Source organism: Phallusia mammillata, chromosome 1, assembly GCF_965637545.1.
Source record: "Phallusia mammillata chromosome 1, kaPhaMamm4.hap1.1, whole genome shotgun sequence".
NCBI classification, from domain to species: Eukaryota; Metazoa; Chordata; class Ascidiacea; order Phlebobranchia; family Ascidiidae; genus Phallusia; species Phallusia mammillata.
The window spans coordinates 625,097-647,812 of record NC_137252.1 but is presented as its reverse complement, the minus strand read 5'-3'; the positions used below and the strand labels follow the sequence as shown (position 1 = coordinate 647,812).

Below are 22,716 nucleotides of genomic sequence, written 5' to 3'. Positions count from 1 at the left end.
AAACATTTTTAATTGTAATTTTTAATATATTGAATAAATATTTGTTTCAGATTTACAGCGGGTTTATATTTTTTACGAAGACGAAAATAGGCGATACAAATACTCGTATAATTTGACTCAAGTGTATCCTTGGAAAAGTACAGAATCTCTTGGACATCTGTGGTATTTCGATTTGTATGAAAGGTTAAAAACTTTATCAGACTATTTGACGACAAATAATGTTTCAAATTTATTTGTCAAAATTAACACAACCACTTTTGTCCAACAGTAATGGCAAAAATACGATGGAATCCATTTATTTCTGCGATGCTTGGACAGAACCGGATTACAAGTGGAGAGTAGATATTGGGACAACATGTGAAGGGCTGGATAGTAAAGGAAATTGGAACGGTGTGAGTTGAAACAAATCAGTTACTTTAGATATCGCAAAGAAGCCCATTGCAAATTAATAGTTTTATCTGTTTCATTTAGTCAGCAACAACAGACACATTTGTTACAATATGTGATATTTGCAGGATGGACCTTACAGTTTTCTTTGTTTTCGGACACTAACAAGAGGAAACGCCAAAAAGAAATATTTAACTTCAACGGTGGCATAAATTCGTATAAATTGCGAAGTGTTAATGCGTCATATAAAAGTTTTAACATTTCCAAAGGGTCGTTTCTGACACCAAGTAAGCGATTATATTTTAAAAGAAACGCAAAAAAACATGATGATTTGGGTACACCAACACAAGCATTTTTAAGATATCAATGTTCTCATCGGATCTCGTTACAACACTTCGTTAAATGGTTGGTATTGGGGCGACGGATCTCAAGCAAACTTTTCCGTTTCCAACGTTACAACTTGCCAGCAGGGAGCGTTGCATTATGGGATCGGATGGGAGCAGTCAAGCATGAACTGTGGCGGTGAACCGACTTACTACGCTTGTCAAGTAAAACGTAAGTAATTATAAAACAACAAAACTTGTAATCGCTCACTACGCAGCCTGGATTATGGTTTTTCTATTAATGTTATAGATTCAAGTTTCGTTTAAAATTAGTAATATGCTAAGGAAATATGTTTTAGTAAACGTTTCTGTGTAAGCCAACGGGTTATGTTGTATATTCAATTCCAATCACTCATAAGCAACTATTTACTACCTCCAACTTTAACAACGTTGTTTATATAGTAAACACGACTGCAAAGATATTTCCATGCAACTCTTCAACTGTGCTTGTCAGTTGGACTGGACTTGATCAATTCATCAACATTAACAATCTAACAGCTCAGGTAGTAAAAAATACATTTTTGTCGTTGTTTCTTATCAAATAAAAAATATGTCACAAACATGCAGGTCGAGATTCGCGTCGGGGATTTTAATCTGACAATATCTGTTCCGTATTCAGACAATTCCACGTATATGGAAGATCTTACTTACTCCACTTTCTATGAATTCCAGGTCAGCTACTTTAGAAGTGGTTAAACAGAAAAATAACTTATTGTCTATTAAAAGGAATGTGGAACATAACTTTTTTTTGTACTGTTGTTTTTTACTAAGATCACAGTGGTTGTCAATGGTTCAATCAACACAAACATTACATCCAATCTGACATTAACAACTCCGGGTAATCCCCCTCAAAGCTGTTATCCTAAAGGTAAATTTATTTTTCTTTGTGGAAATAAAACCGCTTAAATATCTGGGTAATATTGCTTTCTGAGCAGCGAGAAAAGTGTTTACTTGATGGCTGATTGGTCAGTGCTCACAAAGTTGTCGGTTCTAACCTTGTCCTGATTATTCCATTTTTTCTGAGCAAGAAATTTAAGCTGCATTTCTTTAACACATTGTAATCCAAACGCATTAACTACACGTAAACGATGCAGAGCAAAACATAAATCGTTCGAATCCCACCGCAGGCTAGATTTTTCTAGACTACGTCTTGCCATATGGTGGTGAATGCTTGGTGACCGGCTGATTCGGTATGACGCCTTTAATGGGCCTGGCGTACTGTGATCGTTTATGTAAATTTCCAAACAATATTAACATTTTCAATGCAACCACTTTTGTAGTAAACGCGACTGCACAGATTTTCCCATGCAACGCTTCAATTGTGCTTGTCAGTTGGACTGGACTTGATGAATTTATCAACAGAAACAATTTAACAGCACAGGTGCGAGAACGTTTGTGTTGATGTTTAATTCTTGTGCATTTGAACATTAAACAAAGTTTTGTTATAATCTGTCATAATTTGACTTGAACCTCTGAAACTTAAAAACCTCAAATACAGGTTGAGATTTATGTCCATGGACTTAATCAAACAACCTCTGTTCCATATTTCAATAAATCTACAGAAATAGGAAGTCTCGTTCATTCTACTTTGTATGAATTTCAGGTAAGTCTAGTTTTCTTTCACTATTAAGCTAACAAAACAAATCATAAATACTAAACCAACCATGTTTTGTACCGAAGGTCACAGTAGTTGTCAATTTACTGTTGTACTCTTTGTATTCTAGATTGCAGTGATTGTCGCTGGCTCAATCAACACAAACATCACATCCAATCTGACAGTAACAACTCCGGGTAATCCCCCTCCAAGTTGTTTACCTGGAGATAACACGGCCAATCCTGCAACGAATGTTGCATTGATTGCTGGTTTGGTGCTCGGGCTGTTGCTTCTGGTACTTGTCATTGTTGGGCTGGTGGTCATGTTCATTCGTCGAAGACAAAGGTTTGTCAACAATTGATTTGGCTCACCACGCATTTGGGTAATAGCTTCAGTCGATGCATGATATACTGTTATCCAATGATCCTCACGCACCAACAGAAAGATAAAACAATGTGTGTTCTAAAAAAGTGAAACTTTTGCATGGGAATTTCATTGGAAATAAAAACTCGTTATAATAAGTGAAACTGTTCTATTGCGTTTACAGACCAAGCAAGGATCAACCTTTGCAAGCAGAAGTTTCTAATCATCATTCTTCACGATTACCACCAGGTAGCTACTTACATTCTTACTTGACGATTTCTTCCTGTGTGCTACCAACAATAAAAAAACATAAAAACTGTTTTAACTTGTAAATTGCTAAACACTTTCACGCACAAAAATGTGAAGATACTGTGGGTTTTTATTTCTTACAATCGTGCAAATGTTTAAATCATAGGGATAGATTTGTTTCTTTGCGAATATCAAACATAACTTGTTTTAAGTTGGAAACGGTGTCTACCAAAACGTAGCGCATGAAGCCAGGTCGAATTCCACCTTGTTTGGGTTGTTTAAGAAATATGCTGAGTCAGGATTTCTTTTTGCCAACGAATTTGAGGTTTGTTTTGATGCAAATCAACATGTCAAGTACTGTGTAGGCTATATAACATGTCATGGTGGTTTCTCTTTCGCCGATTATTTTATTACTAGGTTAATTTGGTTCTTGTTATCGTAAAATTTAAGATGTCGTAAAATAAAACCGATATTTTGGTATGTTATCATTTACACAATACTTATTTTTAATTTAGAAAATCCAAAACCAATGCAAAAACAACCAGAGAACAAGGGACGTGTCACAGTTAAACGCTGTGAGAAACCGCTACAAGAATATTTTCCCGTGTAAGTATTAAAGTTGGCAATATGGTAAAGTCGAATAACAATAATCAGTAAATTGGTTTCACAGCAACTACGGTCTAAGCAACGTTTATGACAAAAAATTGTTCAATTTCACGGTTATTTGTAAGCAACTGTACCCAACATTACATGCGAGAGTATTTTGTCACAATTTTATTCCACACAAAGGCAATAATAAAGTTTTGCGGATTATGTCTTGTGCATTATTCCAGTACAGAAATTCTAAACGTGGCCAGCAAAATCGACCAGCAAATAAATGGCTGAAGGCTGGATTACAACGTATGCTTTAAACACATTGTGTAAATATAGTGAAAAGGTAAATATTTTCAGTTAAATAGGCACCCGATTTCCAAACAAACAGGATAAACATTAAATCGATGTTGTTTGCATAACAGTTGCGCTCAAACAGACCTGTGTTAAAGACAGATTTTTATTGGAACGGACAGATGTTTTGACAGTGTTTCATTTTGTTTCTACTTCTTCCAGAAAACGCATGAAATTTAAATAGATCTGGCGGTATAATTCATGATATATATTAGCAGTGCACTGCTTTTTGCATTCTTATAGTTTTCTTGTTCAAATCAGGAATAAATAGACAACCTAAAGGTGGTTATATCAGACGTTTTTTTTTTGTTTCATTTGTGCTGGAGAGAAGTCAATTGACTCCCTGATTGTTAAAGTCACAACATGTTTTCAGGCGTATCCGCAAAGAAATGCATGCCAAAACCAAAATCTAAAAGTGTACGCATGGCAGCATTAAGAGGTCCTTACTTTCCTGTACTGGCCGTTTCTTACAATGTAACTGATACGTGCACAATTGTCTTTCTGTATAACTTGTGTTTGTTAAATAGACGATCATGCTCGAGTGGTTTTACAAGTAAGCGGTGGAAACGATTACATCAACGCCGCTTATATACCGGGTTACGGTAACGAGAGGAAGTTTATTGCCACTCAGGGTCCGAAGAAGGAGACAATCAACGATTTCTGGTTGATGGTTTGGCAGGAAAACTCCAACATCATCGTAATGCTTACTGGCTTGGTGGAAAACGGAAAGGTAATTTTTTTAACTGCTGATAACGAGCGACCTAAAACAGAAAATTAATTTTTACCTAAAGTCAACATCATTGCTGCACTTTTGTTTATTTAACAAATATTCAACTCCATTCCACTTAGTTTAATTTGAAAAGTAAATAATTGATCAAAATGGTCTTACGTGACTGCACAAGTTACAATTGTAAACCATGTTTCGGTAAACATAATTATTTAGTGGTTTACTAACCTTGGTTGGTGTTGCAAAACCTGTTTTTCTGAAGCCAAAATGTGAACAATACTGGCCCGAGGTAGAATCTCAAACGAATTTGACCGCTGGCCTTTCAGTTCAAACACAGCTTGAAATAACCATTGGTGGAATCGTTCAACGACAGTTCGTCATATCCACGACAGCAGTAAGTAAAATGTTGTAACAAATAGGTGGTATAACAATACGTGGTAAGTATAGTTGGTTGGTTGACAATTACATTGTTTTTGATGGTTTTGTTTTCTTAAACATTCGAAATAATTTAACCCTTTAACTGCTGAATTCTTTTTGACAAAAATTATGCTTTAGACATGCTCTTGCTCTTTGAGGTTTTATGCAAAATCGATAGAAGATAGGCAAAAACTTTCTCTGGGAAAGTTGTTGGGTATAAAATTTTCTACAATTTAAAGAAAATTTTTTTTTCAATGACGTCACCACTTACGAAATGACGTCATTTCAATTCTATTTTTTCATAAAATTGCAGTTTATTTATGTTTTTCGTTACAATTATTACTTCCAAGTTGTTTTACAAACAATTCCTTATAAAAATATTGATGTGTGTTTTTTCAATGACGTCATTAATTAGCCCATGACGTCATAATGAACAATTTTAGTTTCTTGTTTTACTGTAGTAAAGGACAAAATTAATGTTTTTGAGTGTATAAACCTTGTTTTTAATAATAATTATTGGCAATCTTTCCAATTTACTGACTTATTCTAATGTTTACCAAATACCTGTACACATAATGCTTTCACAAGTGTTTGTACATGGGATGTTTATTATGTATCATTACACCACAACATGTAAAATTTTGAAACACAATTCACGGAAGTTAGCAGAAAAACCACAATTCCAAGCATTTCAAAGGAACTTTGCACTGATTCTTCTGTATTTGTTGTCCATTTATGAGGCCAAATCCTCCCATCATTTGACAAATATAAATACAGTTGATGACCAAATACAATCAAAATATAGGTCAGCAACCATAAACTTCCCGAGTCAAATCGCTTCTACAACAGTTGTTTTCGTGATAAATAACTGCTGTCACCACTAATAGTAGCTAAACTGACTGATACAGCACCATATTCAAGCAAACCAAGGCAAATTCACTGCCCACAACTACCCACTTCCAAGCCCAATTCAGCTGCACACATATCAAATTGTAAACAAAGATCGCCGCAACACGCACGCAAAGCCCTGAAATCAACTCCAAACAGCTGTCTGTGAATCAACCAAGCGTAAAATAACAAAAAACGGCTCAAAAACAAAAATTAGGAAAAAACATGTTTTTTTTCGAATTTTTACTTTCTCCTTACTGTAATCAATTTTTTTCAAATACTGACATATCATTTTTTTCGAATAAATTGAATCCAATATGCATAAGCTTTCAAACGCACCCCAGTTGGAAAAAATATTCGCACTGATGTGATTTTTATCGCTGTTTACAACGAGGCATGTCTCGGGGCGCATTTATGCGCCCCCCGCAGTTAAAGGGTTAAAGCATGGGTGGGTAACCTTTGTTACTGTATGGCCAATTATAAATGTCAAAATTGGATCGAGGGCCGCACACGTGCATCGCACAAAGTGATTTTGCTTTGTTTCTTACCAAATATGCTTAACTTCAAGTATAATTCGTATTTGATTCTAGCTACATTTTGCCAAATCGCAGAAAACTAGCATCAGGCGCATTAATCAGCTCAAAAATATGTAATAGTTGGACTCGTTTGCCAATACTTTTGATATCCAAGCGTCTCTGCGGGCCGCACAAGCTTTGATGAAGGGCCGGATGCGGCCAGCGGGCCGCAGGTTGCCCACCCCCGATTTAAAGCATAATGTGGCATGTAGTTATTCACGTTCTAATGCAGATTATGTTTAGCTGGTTAGCATGATGCAAACGCAGTAGCCTGCTAATTGGAAATGCGCAAATCGACACAAAAATATTGACTTAAATTTTGCTGTTGAATAAAATGATTATTATCCCACATAAGCATTACAAATATGAAGAGTAACAATCTCACTTTGTCAGTTAAAAAGATGTTTGTTTTTCCCAGGAGCAACGAACCATAACACAGCTGCAGTTTACAACTTGGCCCGATCATGGGATTCCAGTAACTACATCCAACATGATCCATCTACGTAACATGGTTGATGATTTGCAAAACACAAATGCTCCAATCATTGTGCACTGCAGGTAAAGGCTTGACAAACCCTATGTTATTTTAATAGTTAAACGAAACTTATCTTTGAATGCAGTGCTGGAGTGGGACGCACAGGTACTTACATAGCGATGGACACTTTGTTTCATGAACTTGACGACAAAGGGACAGTTGATGTGCCACAAACTGTGTTAAGAATGAGAGAAAATCGAATAGATATGATTCAAAATGCGGTAAGCATTAGAAAAATGTAACTTAGCAATTTTAGGTTTTGTGAATTACGTTTTGGCAACATTTTACGAATGTGCAAGAATGCTGCTTGGATGTAGTTTTGTCGCAAGGGTTTTAATTATGAAGTATGTTCTTGCTACAGAATCAATACATGTACGTCTACAAACTGCTTACGGAGCGCGAGAGTTTAAAGGAAACAGATAAAGATGTTGCGAAACTGCGATCAGTGACTTCGAGTGAAATGTGAGCAATCCTATGACATTTACAATAAGCAGTCAAATTGACACAATGTAAACTCACGAATCACGATATAGTAAGGATTTCGAATAACACGATGACTGATAGTTGTTGATCTTGTAATGTACAACTGGCATCTTATGTATAAAATTTAATTATGTTTTCAGTGAGGAAATGCTGGAGCAAGAATTCAACACGTTGTCATCTTGGAGATTTGGTGAGAAATGGCAGGAAAATCACCCGCAGTTGAGAACATGTAAAAAAATGTCTTACAATGTTAGACATCTATAATTATCCTGTTAAAAATTGAATTTAGATACGAACACTTCGGTCAAACTTTGGGACAGCAAAAGTCATAACATTCAGGAGTTGGATGCTTCATACATTCAAGTGAAATTACTAACATTTGCTCATAATGATCAATGTGGAAAACTGTTTTCGACATTTCCATAAAACACTATGTATTTCTTTTAATATACAGAACCATGGGTCTTCAGACTTCATCGCGGCAAGAAATCCTGCAGCTGGAGAACATGAAAACTTCTGGAAGATGATTGTGGAGAAGAAAGCTTTGGTTGTCGTTGATTTGGAGAGCAGCATTGATGTAAGTTTGTCAAAAACTTTGCCGAAAATGGTTTTATACTTTTGAAACATGTTACCAATTTTAGATTCCACTCAATGCAGCTTTACAATATGAAGACATTTCGGTATCAGTTCGTGATGTGAATGAAAGCAACGTTTGCAATATAATAACTCTCGACGTCTGGTCTGCAACCAACGCCTTTGTGAGTTTAGTTTACCTATAATAAAAACAAAGCAGTTGCGATACTTCTTGTTCTCGCATGTTGACTACAACCTTTATTTTCTTGTCAGGCTGCCCAACAATTGAAGCTTCTGCAAGTCAAGGGATGGAGTGACGTGAAACGACCTCCGAAAGTAATGGATTTCATCAAAATTATTGAGGAAATGCAACGGCAAAAACAGAATTGCAAGTGTGTGTTGGTAGGATGCAGGTGAAAAACAATTTATTATATTAGGTTCAAAATCAACCGACCTTCATTAAATGTTTTAAATTCATAAAATGCTTCATACAATGTCATTTTTACTATTGTAGGTCTACATTAAAAACTACATTAATCAAATTCGTTCGAGTTTTATTCAATTAAGTTAAACTTACTAAATTCTTTCGTGTAATGTCGCAGTAACGGATCAACCAGAACTGGGACCTTCATCGCTCTGGTGAACATTCTCGAACGTTTGAAAGCACAAAAGCGGGTGGATGTATTCCGAACTGTAAAAGATCTGAGAGATATGAGACCGAATATGGTCGACAACAAGGTAATTCAAGTAAGGTTTTTAATTAGAGATATCCTCTTCAACTATGATGTTGTTACAGGAACTCTACAAGTTCTGCTACTCGGTCGTCATGCATTATCTGTCTGGTTTGGACACTTATTCAAACTATAAATAAACTTTAAATTGAGGTTAACTATACTAGAAATATGTTACGAGCGATTACATATATGTGACGATTTTAGAGTTTTTGTTCAACAAAATGAGCAAAGTGAGTCAAGAGTTGAAAAGTTTTTTGTTCGTGAAACAAACTACTTGTGGCGGCCTCTTTATCATGTTTACGTTCGTGTGTATCGAACTGTCGTTGTCGCCTAAAAAGTGCGTTTTCATTGTTAGTCAATCCTCTAGCATTGAACTGCTGTAGATGATGGTTTGTTTATTTCATTGTATTAAGGAAGAACGGAAAACTTTTTACAAACCTAAGCAAATTATCCACAAATATGATGTTGATTTATGAATCATTAGATTTGTCATCGGGGCTGTGTAAACTACACTACTGCTCAATTACCCGTTTCAAGATTTTGAAACGCTTTTGTCTAAAAGCAATATACTTAAAAATGAAGTTTAGTAGCTGATGTTTTGTGAGCATGTATGGATCCACAACATAGGTGAACACATCGAACGAGTGTTCTACAATCAAATCTTTGCGAGTTAAAGCATTTCTACCAGTATGTAAGTTGCAAGGACAGTAGGTGCCGTAAGGTGTAAGGTTGTTTGTGACCAGTTACGTTGACTGCAAATACTTGGCATCAGTTATTGCCAAAAAATCCTACTTACATTCTTCTTTCCAACTGATATAAATGTTAGTCGGGATTTTCCTGTTGGACTGATAAGGTTGAAGTCTAATTCAAGTGTCTTAATTTTCAGTTTAGAATTTGTAAGTTTCGGCGTCATTCGAGCTTAAATTTTAACAAATTAATGATCAGGTTGTGCTTTGAACTTCTAGTTTCGGGTTCGGTCCCAATTTCGCTTGCAACTTCGTACATTTCCATTTTGACTTTATCATCAAGTACTACATGTATTGTGTCACCCGGAACTACTTCAAATCCTACGTTTACCACTCGGAAGTGACAAGAGACTGGCCGAATACTTTAAAAGCATCTTACATGTTATCGTATTTTATCCAAAGCAAATATACGTTGAGATGGACGGTTTGAGGCATAGGAAACCGAAGCCAAATCAATTAAATTTCGGCATATATATTCCTTCAAACAGCACATTGTCTGGTAAACATTCATCAAATTATAGACAGTGGCAAACATGCAGAATATAGTTATGAAGCTAAAGCAGAGAAAAAGCCCAGTTTGCTTCTGAAATAACTCTCAGAAAAAAATGCAGTACCACGAGGCAGACAACGCAAAATGCATCATTTAGCAAATGGTAACAACAAGCAGAGGTAATTTTTTTTACATGCAACGAAACAACAACCTACTCTGATGACTTCAAAACGACAGATTGAAAAAATACCTACGTGAGGGTAATAATTATTTAACTTCAATACTTCAGTGACAATTCATTAAATTGTGTAAAACTTGAAGGGTTGAAAATCACAAGTCTAATAAACCGCATGTGCGTTTTTTTGGTGCTATACAGTTAATTCAGCTTTCTGAACGTGTACAAAAACAGAAAAGAATAATAATTAGACACGTTTAAGTGTTAATTTTACCAGTTTTGAATATAATCTGTTGCTGGTACCACGATTGACAAATAGACATCCTGCATAATCCAAAAAAAGTTAAACGACAAAACTTACGGTTTGTATATTTTCATGCAAAAGAAATTCCAAAGGATATGGCAAATAAGTTGCTACTGTTACTAATATTCGAAATACAGAGACTACTGCAAAGTATTCTCGTCTAGGTCATGTTATAACAAACCTAATTATTCAGTTTAGAGTTTGTGCAAGATTGCGTACTGTGATGTATACATGATGAAATATGACGCGTACGACGAAATCGTTACTCTGTACAATTGCTCCACAGCTAACCCCGGCAACGAGTTCAAATTACAGTCAGTGGTATCGTGATGCATTCGATGCAGTGAATCATTTCTATTATGTTTAAGAAACTGAATTAAAGACAATTAGTCAGAGGGAAAGTGACAAGTCTCCGTTAATTACAAATCCCGAGCAAGCAAACGTGGAAGCTGTTACGTAAGTCTATTGTATCGTTATTCCAGGATGTATACGAAGTCGTGTCCGTAATATGAGTTTATTATAAAACAACCACTTGACTAAACATCGTCTGTGTATTGTTTTTAGTAAATACAGAAACAGGGTCAGCAATGAAGGGAAATTATCTAAGTAATATTTTGGTTTTGGTTTTGATTCAGTACTCGACGGGACAAAGCAACAGTAAGTATGTCCAACAAAATCCAATAATAATGTAAGAACAATTGATAAAACAAATAGTAATGGAGCAACATTACTGACTGATCATTGAAAGGTGTTGCACGTGTGGATGTTAATTTTTTTTAAGGTTTTGTGCATTTTTAATCTAGAAGCTCAAGCAGTATCACCTAAAGCTAAGGCATAGAATAAACGATTAATTTAAAAAAAGCAATGGCTCGAGGGATTTTAATTACCGATTAAATACAACAAATCATGAAAGCAATGAAGGAGAAACTTACCAATCTCCAGAAAACGCATACGATTTTACTTTCAGGTTGCAACAAGACACTTAAAGCAGTGAAGGACAGTGTGTTGATATTATCTGATGATCTTGTAGATGCAAACACTGCACAGGAGAAATGTTCTTTGCTGGGTGGAAATCTTGCAATAACTGATGACCCACAGATCAACACAACTCTCACTCAACTCATGACAGACAAATACACAACAGGTTAGGATGTAAAATAATGAAACAGTAAATAGATTATATTTCAACAACAGACTATGTTGTAGCCATAGTTCCGCATAAGCTTAGCTGTAAATGAACACATTGTACATTATTTTTAGAATAGAGAACAATCACGTAATCGTAGTATCGTTTAGATTTAGAGCGAGTTTATATTTTTTACAATCCCGCCGATCCAATACGATACAAATACTCAAAGAATCCCGCTGAAGTGGGTTGGAAAAGTACAAAATCTCTTGGACATCTGTGGTATTTCGATTTGTATAAAAGGTGACAGTTTCAAATACAAACCAATTGATACAAACAGTTAAACATACTATTGTCCAGCAGCAATCCTGGAATTCATAGCCAAAAAATTTACTTCTGCAATGATGAAAGCAGAGGTGACACAGAGAGGTGGAATGTGACCATTGGAAGAACCTGTGCCCGTAATGGTTTGTGTTTAAGTAACTATTAACGTTCCACCACAAAACGATGGTACTAACATTTTACACAAAGATAGCAAACTGTTGTATTAAATGTTCTTATTGATGTCTCAACTTACTCAAAACATTACACAAGGCAACAAACACACTACGGTCTCTTAATTCTCCAACAACAACCGAAACAAAATTGTTAATAAATAGCAAAATGCTGATTATACTGTTTTATTTAAAGCGTGTAGTTTTCCAATAATTTTTTTTCGGCATGCCTAACTTACACTTTTTTGATATTATCTTGCCATTCATCCAGTGTTCCTAATACCTTCTCCTTTGCATCTTCATTACCGTGGTCAAACAAAAACCTTTTTGCATTGGGTTGAATTGCAACGAAATCTGTACTGCTTTCAGGATGGCAATTCCGGTATTCCTTATTTTCCGAATTTAACACATTGACGCGCAAAAAAGAAATATTTACCTACGGAAGATATACACCGCCTTCTTCAAGCAAGTTGCAAAGTGTCCATCAGACGTATGAGAACTTCAAAAAATATGACGGATCGTTTCTGGCACCAAGTGAGCGTTTGGTTTGACAACATACAAAGACAAAAAAACGATTTTGTTGTTTATATTTTTAAGTAAGATTTGCAAATTTTGTTCCAGACATTAACCTCTTAATCGGAGCTCATTACAATGCGTCTGTGAACGGCTGGTATTGGAGCGACGGCTCTCCGGCAAACTTACCAGTTTCCAACGTTACAACTTGCCAGCAGGGAGCGTTGCATTATGGGATCGGATGGGAGCAGTCACGCATAAACTGCAGTGGGGAACCGGCTTACTACGGTTGCCAAGTAAAATGTAAGTAATTACGAAACACATTCGATTAGGTCCGGCAAACGAGAGACTTCACACAATATCTCTGTATTGTTTAGATTTGTTTCTGTACTAACAGATCAAAACAAAACGATTGTGTTCAGATTACAAGAAAAGCATTTTTAATATATTTTGCGATTTGATGATTTTTAAATGATACATTGCATGACTTTATTGTGAAGTTTCTTGCAAGATATTACAGCGTTGTATGATTCCTCTGAGTCATTTAACCTTTTAACCCACTTTTAGTCAAGACTGTTGTGAAGAAATTTAAATGCAACGCATCAACTGTGGTTGTCAGTTGGACTGGACTTGATCAATTTATCAACGATAACAATCTCGAAGCAAAGGTAATGTTTTATTACATTAAGTTTTTTAACATGTGTGTGGTATGTATTTTTACAAATGTTGTATTCAGGTTGAAATTTTTGTTGTGAAAAGAAAAAGGAGAATCTTAACACCGTATGCAGATCAAAACACAACCATTGGAAACCTAAGTTTTTCAACGAAGTACTACATCACTGTAAGTAGTGCAAATTAATCACTGGAAAAGTTTGCATCTATCTGAAATATATCGCTGTCAAAACATACTTGAATGCAATGTATTTCGTTCGATGGCAAAGTTGAAGCCGATAGACAACCAAACAACTAAGCTGATATTAATTACCAAATAATGTAACTAAAGTAAAACATACAATAACTGTTTGATTCTTTTAAACTTAACTGTTTAAACTGGAACCTTTCAAAAACAACAACTTTAAACAACTTTGATATTCAGATCATTGCAACGCTTACAGGATGCATAAACGCCAACGTCTCAACAACAAAAACAGTAAGAACTAATGAAAATCCCCCATCGAGTTGCTATCCTCAAAGTAAGCAAACGTGGTTTGTAAAAATGTGGAATTTGAATTTCAAACCTTACCAATGATTTTCGAAGTAAACACGAGTGCAGAGACATTTCCATGCAACCCTTCAACCGTGCTAGTCACATGGACCGGACTTGATCTATTAATCAACGGAAACGACCTAATATCGCAGGTGGAAAACAAAGTTTCGGGTTTGTTGAACTGTTATTTGAATCCTTCATTGCACCCAATTGCATTCAGGTTGAGGTTCAAGTCCATGGTTCGCACCAAACCATCTCATATCCGTATTCAGACAATTTTACAGTACTCGAAGGTCTCAATTACTCTTCCTTCTATGAAATGCAGGTAATAACACTTTTTATTTTGTTCGCTTTCAAAAATCACTCCCTGTTTTGGCAGAAAATTAAAAAGAAAAACTCTCTACGTAACATAACATCAAAGTAACCAAGACATGAAACATATTTTTTGATACATCGCAGGTCACAGTGATTGTCACCGGTTCAATCAACACAAATATCACATCCAATCTGACAGTAACAACTCCGGAAAATCCCCCTCAAAGTTGTTTTCCTGGAGATAACACAGCAGGTTATGCAACTAAAGTTGGAATGATTGCTGGTCTGGTGATCGGACTGTTGCTTCTGGTACTTGTCAATGTTGGCCTGGTGGTCATGTTTATGCGCCGAACACACAGGTCAATGTTTTTAATTGAAAGTTTAAGATAGATATGTTTATGTAACAATGTATTATTGTCATTGATCAATTTTGAGAGGTGATCTTCTGTCATTTTGTTTCAATGCATTCTCAAACTACGTCAGAATTTGAATTCTTAGGTTGATACTTAGAGTAAGGTATATAAGTTAATTGAATTTAAATCGAGCTTATTATGTTTCTGACAGGCCTAAAAATGGTAAATTACGTGAGAAGCGAGACACACGCATACAGTTGCCACAAGAAAATCAGAAAGGTAAAAGAAACTAACAACAAAAAGCTCATCAAGTAATTTTACTCAATTTTGTTTCAGCTCCCTCTTCTGGCAAGAATGACGTGGAGCACGAATATGAAAACATTGAAAACGGCCATGTTTACGAAATGCCAACATAATTCATCTATGTTCACTATCTGTTTGTAATGGTTTTATAATTAACTTGTGTATATAAGTAAAGGTTGTGTTGAATGTCTATCTTTCAATCACCTGTATTAAAATAAAATTTCGTTTTATTTTTATTTTGTACAGCTTAGCAAATGACGTGCTACTTGCACCAACAAAATAAAAAGGGGTCTACCAGTACTTTGTCGGAATAGAGTACGCAAGATTATCAATTTAGTACAAAAGAAAAAACATGCAACGAAACAACACCGTACTAGATTGACTTTCAAAACACACATTGAAAAAATATATATTAAGGCTGAAAACAATTTAATCACAACTTTCGCTTACCGTCATGAAAACCATCAGAAAAATCACGCGTGACCTTCACAAGACACCAAAGTCAATCTACTCGAACCTGACACGTTTAAAAATTGCTGTTCAAGATAAAACAACACTGAGGGCGCCATAGAGTGTGTGTGACTTAATAATTATTTAACTTCAATACTTATATGGCCATTTATTACATTCTGCAAAACTTGAAGGCTTGGAAGACACAAGTCCACAAACCGCATGTGCGTTTTTTCGGTGCCATGCCGTTTATTCAGCTTTCTAAACGTATATAAAAACAGGAAAGAAAATGGAGTAAGATAAGTTTACTGCTACGTGTTAAACTCACTAGCCTTGAATATTTTCACAGGTTCCACCCTCGACAAATATACATCTTACATAATTAAACGTAAATTATAAGACAAAACTTACGGTTTGTATATTTCCATTCGAACGGAATTTCATAGGGTATGGTAAGTAAGTCGCTACTGAATGGTAATATTCGGATTACAGCGGCTGCTGCAAAGTTTTCTAGTGTAGGGCATGTTACAAGAAACTGTGTGATTCAGTTTGAAGATTGTGCAAGCTTGCGTACTGTGATGTATGCATGAGGAAATATGACGCGTATGACGAAATCGTTGCTCTTTATAAATGATGCAGAGCTAACCCTCGCAACAAGTTCATCTTACAGTCAGTGGTATCTTGATGCATTCGATGCAATGAATCATTTTTATTACGTATAAGAATCTGAATTAAAGACAATTAGTCAGAGGGAAAGTGACAAGTCTTCGTTAGTCACAAATGCAGAGCAAGCAAATGTAGAAACGTTTTGTGAGTCTATAGTAAAGTTAGGGCAGGATTATACGAAGTCGCGTCGTTATTATGATGAAGATTATCAACACGCATAATTAAAAGCAACTCTTTTACCTGTGTAAACATCGTTTTTATATTGCTTTTTTTAGATACAGGAACAGACGCAGCAATGAAGGGAAATTATCTGAGCACTATTTTGGTTTTGGTTTTGATTCAGTTTTCGGAAGGACAAAGCAACAGTAAGTAGTTCCAACAATAACCATCAACAACGTAGAAACTATTGGTAAAAGAAATAGCAATTGAGCAAAATTATCGAATGAAAATTATTATTGGAAGGTGCTGCTCTTGTGCATGTTGCAAATTTTGCACATGTTTGTTTGTAATTTAAACTAAAAGTTTAAGATGTGTCATTAAAAGCTAAGGCGTATAACAAACGATTAGTTCAGAAACATAAAAGGTGCAATGATTTGAATAACCCTTTAATCATTGTTAAACATACAATATTTCAGGCTACAACAAATCATAAAATCAAAACAAAGACTAACTCACCAATCTCTAGAACAGGGCTTCTCAAACTGTGGGTCGCGACCCCAATTGGGGTCGCAAAGTATAATTTTGGGGTCGCGAAACATTATGCGTTATTATGTCATTGTCACAATAAATGGCATACGTGCGTACATTTATTGCTTAAACATCATTCCCCGGGTATAGGCTATACAAGAGATACACAACCTGCGTGAACATGTTTATTAGAATATATGTACTAGCGGCCGTGACGTTAAATAAAAACTCTTTTGCCAAATATTTTGAATTGTAAACTGCTCTAAACACTTTATGTGGAACTTGAAAGAATATATTTTATATTCAAAGAACATACAAGCCAGTAGCCATAAGCGTCAGACTTTTTATACCCTTGGGTGCAAACAATGGCGTCACAATATATTATATTATGACGTCATAAAAGCTAAGACTGCCAATCTGTGTATCAAGTTAGAAATTAATTTGGGCTTTTTAGGTGCCTTTAGATCAGTGGTTCCCAAACTATGGTACGCGAAGGTCTCCGAGGTGGTACGCGAGCAACTTATTAAGTTGACACAAAACGATCTTTATTTCACACAAGTTACGTAGAGTGTGAAATTTCACACCATATTTGCTACGAAACTCCTATTCATTGGTGTATTGACGCATTGAACTGTTAAGCAAGGTTTCTTTGTGACGAAATATATTTATTATGACGTAATGAATCTGTTATTACGACGTAATAAGTCCTTAAAGTCAGTTTTTGTAATAAGCTACTCGTTGTGTTGGCAGTAGGGAGTAGCACTGTAGCGAGGGCGATAAAAGTTTGACTAATTTTTGTTTAATATTTACGAGCCTTTGGTTACTGAAGGCCAAAATTACTAAGGTAAAGTTAGTTAGTAAAGCTTAGTAACATTTTTATTCATTAAATTCTAACATGATTGTAGGTGGTACGAGGATGCTGCATGAACCAAAAAAATGGTACGCGAGTAGATAAAGTTTGGGAACCACTGCTTTAGATGGTATACAAATATTTCTTAACATCAGCAATTTTAAAACACAAGCAAACAGGATTCCATTGGTGAAATGAAGATCTGTGATGCGGCCGTCATAGCGGAAAGGTTGCGCACACATCGAGAGGTCGCGTAGAAATTTCTGTTTTAAAATGGGGTCGCAGAGCAAGAAAGTTTGAGTAGCACTGCTCTAGAAAACACTAACGATTTTATTTTCAGTTTGTAACAAGACACTGAAAGCAGTTAAGGACAGTGTGTTGATATTATCTGACGATCTTGTGGATTCAAACACTGCACAGGAGAAATGTTCTTTGCTAGGTGGAAATCTTGCAATGACTGATGACCCACAGATCAGCACAACTCTCACTCAACTCATGACAGACAAATATACAACAGGTTTTTTTTCATGCAAAATAATGGTATTGTAAATTTGGTATGATCCGTTGTAATGTGTAACCATAGTTCGGCATAAGATTAGCTTTAAATGAATGCATTGTACAATATTTTTAGAAAAGTGAAAAATTAATTAATCGTAGTATCTTTTAGATTTGGAGAGAGTTTATATTTTTTACAATCTAACCAACCCCAAACGATACAAATACGCAAAGAATCCGGCTGAAGTAGGTTGGAATAGTTCAAAATCTCTCGGACATCTGTGGTATTTCGACTTGTACAAAAGGTGACAAGTTTAAATACAAACCATTTGGTGCAAATGGTTAAACAGAATATTATCCAGCAGCAATCCCGGAACTCATAGCCAAGAAATATTCTTCTGCCATTACGAGTCAGGCCGTGACACAGACAGGTGGAATGTGACCATTGGAAGAGCTTGTGGGGTCCAAGGTTTGCGTTTCAGTCACCTTAGTAACTATTTCATAACAAAATGTGTGTAACTAAGCTAAAATTTTACTGAAAGATGACAACATACTGTATTAAATGTTCTTATTAATGCCTAAAACATTATAAAAAGCAACAAACACATTATGGTCTTTTAGGCCTCCAGCAACAACAAAAATTTGGCAAACTGCTGTTTAGTCTGTTAAATTGAACCTTGCTATTGATTTGGTTTAAACTCATAAAAAATCTAAAAATCTTATTTTGCAACCAATTTTCCACTCTTTGCAGTATGGAAATTTCAGTTTTCTTTGTTTTCCGAAAGTAACACCACAAAGGGCCAAAATGAAATATTTAACTATGGCGGCAGGAGACCACGTTCAAGCAAGTTGCGAAGTGTCAAAGAATCGTATGAAACCTTTAATAACTATGATGGATCGTTCGTGACGCCAAGTAAGCGGTTGGTTTCAAGAAGACAAAAAGACAAAATTTGTCGATCCTGTTATTTACATTTTTAAAAGACATTGGCAAATTGATTTCCAGACATAAATATTCTGCTTGGAGCTCGTTACAACACGTCGTTGAATGGTTGGTATTGGAGCGACGGATCTCCGGCAAACTTTTCTGTTTCCAACGTTACAACTTGCCAGCAGGGAGCGTTGCATTATGGGTGCGGATGGGAGCAGTCAAGCATGAAATGCAATGAGGAGCCAGCTTATTATGCCTGTCAAGTGAAATGTGATTAAATGTGAAACAGAATTATTTTGTTTTGATAAACGATATACAGGGCTTTTATACTCACTGTTTAAATCAGGGATGTGCAATCTTTTTCATCGGTGGGGCATTTAACTGATTTCAGACATTAAGTGAGGGCCACACAATTTGTTTCATGTACCGTATTTACACCTTTTTTTACCCTACTTCTTGCAATGTAATATCATGTCGATATTTATTCTACACACCTGCGTTTTGTTTATTTTGCGGTTAAAATCAACTTTAAAAGGTTAGGTGCAAGTACGTTTCGTCGCAACACTGCCTTTCACAACAAAGTAATTGTTTTCTAGACAAAGAGGTATATTACGCCACATTCGGTATAGATACGTAACAAGCACCTAGTGCAAATGGAAGACCATAGGTCTAGTTTAGCTTATTCTTGTTACTTATAGCAACTTAGGAGATTCCGAAAACTAGCGGAGATTTTTTTTCTTAAATTGTGCAATTTTACTTGCTCTGAATCAGAGTGTTGTTGAGGGCCACACTAAACGCCTTGGCTGGCCGGATTGTGGCCCGCGGACCGAGGGTACACACCCATGCTTTAAATCCATACAATTTTGTCCCAAATACACAATAGGATTTCTATATGTTTTGCGATTTGATGACTATCTCGTAGTCATAGGCATTTAACCACTTGACCCACATTTAGTTAAGGCCGCTGCGAAGAAATCTAAATGCAATGCTTCTACTGTGATTGTCAGTTGGACTGGACTTGATCAATTCATCAAAAATAACAAATTCGAAACAAAGGTATTGTTTCATTTCATTAGGTTTTTTTTAAACATGTGGACATTAGGTCTTTTTACAAATGTTGTATTTAGGTTGAAATTTATGTGTTGGAAACAAACAAGAGGACTGTAACACCGTATGCAGATCAAAACACAACCATTGAAAACCTTGGTTTTGAAGCAGAGTATACCATCACTGTAAGTAGTGCAAAAATAATCACATAACAAGTCATCGAATGAGTTAAACGACAAATAACCGCTCTTTATAAATTTGAATTTAATTTATGTTACCTGATGGCAGAATTGGATTCGAGAGGCAAACATTTTAATTAACAAATGGTGTAATCAAAAATAAAACATGCAATAACAATTTGCTTTATCAGAACTTATCTGTCTACATTGAATACTTGACAAATAACAAATTTAAAATTCACAGATCACTGCAATGCTTATGGGATGCGTAAACGCCAACGTCTCAACATGCACATTAATAACAACTTATGGAAATCCCCCATCGAGTTGCTATCCCTCATGTAAACCAACCTGTTAATAATTTTTGCAATCGTTGTGTGTCTTAACATTTCTATGACTGTTGCAGTAAACACGACTGCAGAGACATTTCCCTGCAACGCTTCAACTGTACTTGTCAGTTGGACCGGACTTGATCAATTCATCAACAATAACAATCTTATTGCACAGGTGCTGATAAAAGTTGTTTTGTTGTTTTCAAACAAAACCACCTTAAACTTTTTCTTGCCAACATTAACCTGCAGGTTGTGATTCATGTCCAGGGTTTGGACCAAACCATCTCCGTTCCGTATTATGATAATTCCACTGTAATTAAAGAAGTCAATCACTCTACTTTGCATAACATCCTGGTAAGCACAGTACTTATAATTTGGTGCGCCCAAACACACAAACACAAGCAAAAAAGTTTTTTTGTTATTACAGGTTACAGCGATTGTCACTGGTTCAACCAACAGAAACGTCACATCCAATCTGACAGTAACAACTCCGAAAGATCCACCTTCAAGCTGTTTTCCTGGAGATAACACGGCCAATCCTGCAATGAGTGTTGGAATGATTGCTGGTCTGGTGATCGGGCTGTTGCTTCTGGTACTTGTTATTGTTGGGCTGGTGGTTATGATTAAACGTCGGAGACAAAGGTAAATGTTTCTAATTGTAAGTTTGGGAAAAATGTATTTCCATATCTTCTGTCATTTGTTTCAGAGCATTTTTGAACTATGTCGGAATTTCAGTTACTAGGTTGATACTAAGAGCAAGTTAAATGGATTTAAACCGAGCTTATTATGTTTCTGACAGGCCAACAAATAGTAAATCCCGTGAGAAACATGACACACGCACACAATGGCAACAAGAAAATCAAAAAGGTAAAAAGGAACTACCGGCAAAAAGCTCGTCAAGTAATTTTACTTAATTATGTTTCAGTTCCCTCTTCTGGCAAGAATGACGTGGAGCACGAATATGAAAACATTCAGGACGGCCATGTTTACGAAATGCCAACATAATTCATCTATGTTCACTACCTGTTTGTAATAGTTTTATAATTAACTTGTGTATATAAGTAAAGGTTGTGTTGAATGTTTATCTTTCAATCACCTGTATTGAAATGAAATTTTGTATTTTGTGCAGCTTAGTAATTGACGTGCTATAAAGTGTGTCTACCAGTACTTTGTCGAAACGGAGGACGCAATTTCATCTTTGTAATTAAAAAGAGAAACTGTTTTGGCGTGTAACAAAACAACAACGTACTACAATGACTTTGAAAAGACAGATTAAAAATTGCATATTTAAGGATGAAGACAATTTAATCACAAGTTTCGCTGACGGTTATTAAAACCTTTAGAAAAATCACGTGTAACCTTCACAAGACACCAAAGTCAATCTGCTCGAAACTGCCAAATTTAAAAATCGCTGTTCAAGATTTTACAACACTAAGGGCGCCAAAGAGTATGTACGACGTAATAATTGTTTTACTTCAATACTTCAGTGACAATTTATTAAATAGTGCAAAACTTGAAAGCTTAAAAGTCACAAGTCCACAAACTGTGTGCGTTTTTTTCGGTGCTGTGTCATTATTTCAGCTGTCTTAACGAAAGATAAAAACAGGAAAGAAAAAAAATCAGATAAGTTTACTTCTTTGCGTATTAACCTCCATAGTCTTGAATATTTTTGCTGCAGGGACCACCTTTGCCAAATCAGAGATCTTAAATAATTAAACGGTTATTATACGACAAAACTTATGGTTTCGTATTTTTCCATGGAAAAGGAAGTTCAATGGGTAGAGTAAGTTAGTCGCTATTGATTGGTAATGTTCGAATTATAGCGGCTGCTGCAAGGTTTTCTCGTCTGCGTTATGTTACAATAAACCGAATGATTCAGTTTAAAAGTGTGTAAGCTTGCGTATTGTGATGTGTACATCAGGAAATATGACGCGTATGACGAAATCGTCACTCGGTAGAACTACTCCAGAGCTAACCCCGGTAACGAGTTCAAACTACAGTCAGTGGTATCTTGATGCATTCGATGCAGTGAATCATTTCTATTATGTACAAGAAACTGAATTAACGACAATTAGTCAGAGGGAAAGCAACAAGTCTCTGTTAGTCACAAATGCAGAGCAAGCAAATGTAGAAACGTTTCGTGAGTCTATAGTAAAGTTAGGCAAGGATGTATACGAGGTCGTGTCGTTAAAATGATTGAGTT

The 22,716-nt window shown here is 35.8% G+C and overlaps 3 protein-coding genes across 6 annotated transcripts; all 3 read left to right on the top strand.

The window, feature by feature from the left end:
• Nucleotides 1-4,550: 4,550 nt before the first annotated feature.
• LOC145202827 (receptor-type tyrosine-protein phosphatase epsilon-like) lies at nucleotides 4,551-9,235 on the top strand. The gene is made up of 11 exons (XM_080075816.1): nucleotides 4,551-4,651; nucleotides 6,947-7,086; nucleotides 7,149-7,301; nucleotides 7,409-7,525; nucleotides 7,687-7,775; nucleotides 7,836-7,909; nucleotides 8,001-8,123; nucleotides 8,188-8,304; nucleotides 8,393-8,532; nucleotides 8,722-8,857; nucleotides 8,916-9,235. Exons 1-11 carry the CDS (start codon nucleotides 4,589-4,591, stop codon nucleotides 8,988-8,990), a joined length of 1,227 nt encoding a protein of 408 aa, XP_079931942.1. The 5' UTR covers nucleotides 4,551-4,588; the 3' UTR covers nucleotides 8,991-9,235.
• A 75-nt stretch (nucleotides 9,236-9,310) lies between these two features.
• Nucleotides 9,311-15,115, top strand: LOC145219244 (uncharacterized). 4 transcript variants are annotated; one of them, XM_080086633.1, is made up of 15 exons: nucleotides 9,311-11,024; nucleotides 11,133-11,225; nucleotides 11,536-11,712; nucleotides 11,865-11,997; nucleotides 12,055-12,161; nucleotides 12,558-12,722; nucleotides 12,810-13,004; nucleotides 13,269-13,369; nucleotides 13,438-13,542; nucleotides 13,798-13,894; nucleotides 13,960-14,060; nucleotides 14,129-14,233; nucleotides 14,368-14,582; nucleotides 14,788-14,855; nucleotides 14,913-15,115. In XM_080086633.1, the coding sequence occupies exons 2-15, from the start codon at nucleotides 11,156-11,158 to the stop codon at nucleotides 14,990-14,992; spliced, it is 1,719 nt and encodes a 572-aa protein (XP_079942759.1). In that variant the 5' UTR covers nucleotides 9,311-11,024; nucleotides 11,133-11,155; the 3' UTR covers nucleotides 14,993-15,115. The 4 variants fall into 4 exon arrangements, with proteins under 4 accessions (XP_079942759.1, XP_079942764.1, XP_079942771.1 ...); XM_080086638.1 differs by having other exon boundaries at nucleotides 9,311-11,225; nucleotides 12,058-12,161; XM_080086645.1 differs by having other exon boundaries at nucleotides 9,311-11,225; nucleotides 12,055-12,155.
• Nucleotides 15,116-16,448: 1,333 nt separating this feature from the next.
• LOC145219273 (uncharacterized) lies at nucleotides 16,449-22,350 on the top strand. Its single transcript, XM_080086657.1, has 13 exons — nucleotides 16,449-18,049; nucleotides 18,200-18,332; nucleotides 18,393-18,496; nucleotides 18,779-18,940; nucleotides 19,031-19,225; nucleotides 19,911-20,011; nucleotides 20,083-20,187; nucleotides 20,426-20,522; nucleotides 20,588-20,688; nucleotides 20,763-20,867; nucleotides 20,941-21,155; nucleotides 21,313-21,380; nucleotides 21,439-22,350. The coding sequence occupies exons 1-13, from the start codon at nucleotides 17,986-17,988 to the stop codon at nucleotides 21,516-21,518; spliced, it is 1,530 nt and encodes a 509-aa protein (XP_079942783.1). The 5' UTR covers nucleotides 16,449-17,985; the 3' UTR covers nucleotides 21,519-22,350.
• The last annotated feature ends 366 nt before the right edge of the window (nucleotides 22,351-22,716 follow it).

Coding starts and splice junctions, on each gene's coding strand:
- LOC145202827 (XM_080075816.1), top strand. CDS start 4,589: ATGGTTTGGCAGGAAAACTCCAACATCATCGTAATGCTTACTGGCTTG. Junction 8,124..8,187: donor ATTTGGAGAGCAGCATTGAT/GTAAGTTTGTCA, acceptor TACCAATTTTAG/ATTCCACTCAATGCAGCTTT. Junction 8,858..8,915: donor CGAATATGGTCGACAACAAG/GTAATTCAAGTA, acceptor ATGTTGTTACAG/GAACTCTACAAGTTCTGCTA.
- LOC145219244 (XM_080086633.1), top strand. CDS start 11,156: ATGAAGGGAAATTATCTAAGTAATATTTTGGTTTTGGTTTTGATTCAG. Junction 11,713..11,864: donor GACAGACAAATACACAACAG/GTTAGGATGTAA, acceptor AGTATCGTTTAG/ATTTAGAGCGAGTTTATATT. Junction 13,543..13,797: donor CAACGAAGTACTACATCACT/GTAAGTAGTGCA, acceptor TTTGATATTCAG/ATCATTGCAACGCTTACAGG.
- LOC145219273 (XM_080086657.1), top strand. CDS start 17,986: ATGACTGATGACCCACAGATCAGCACAACTCTCACTCAACTCATGACA. Junction 20,868..20,940: donor CTACTTTGCATAACATCCTG/GTAAGCACAGTA, acceptor TTGTTATTACAG/GTTACAGCGATTGTCACTGG. Junction 21,156..21,312: donor ATTAAACGTCGGAGACAAAG/GTAAATGTTTCT, acceptor TGTTTCTGACAG/GCCAACAAATAGTAAATCCC.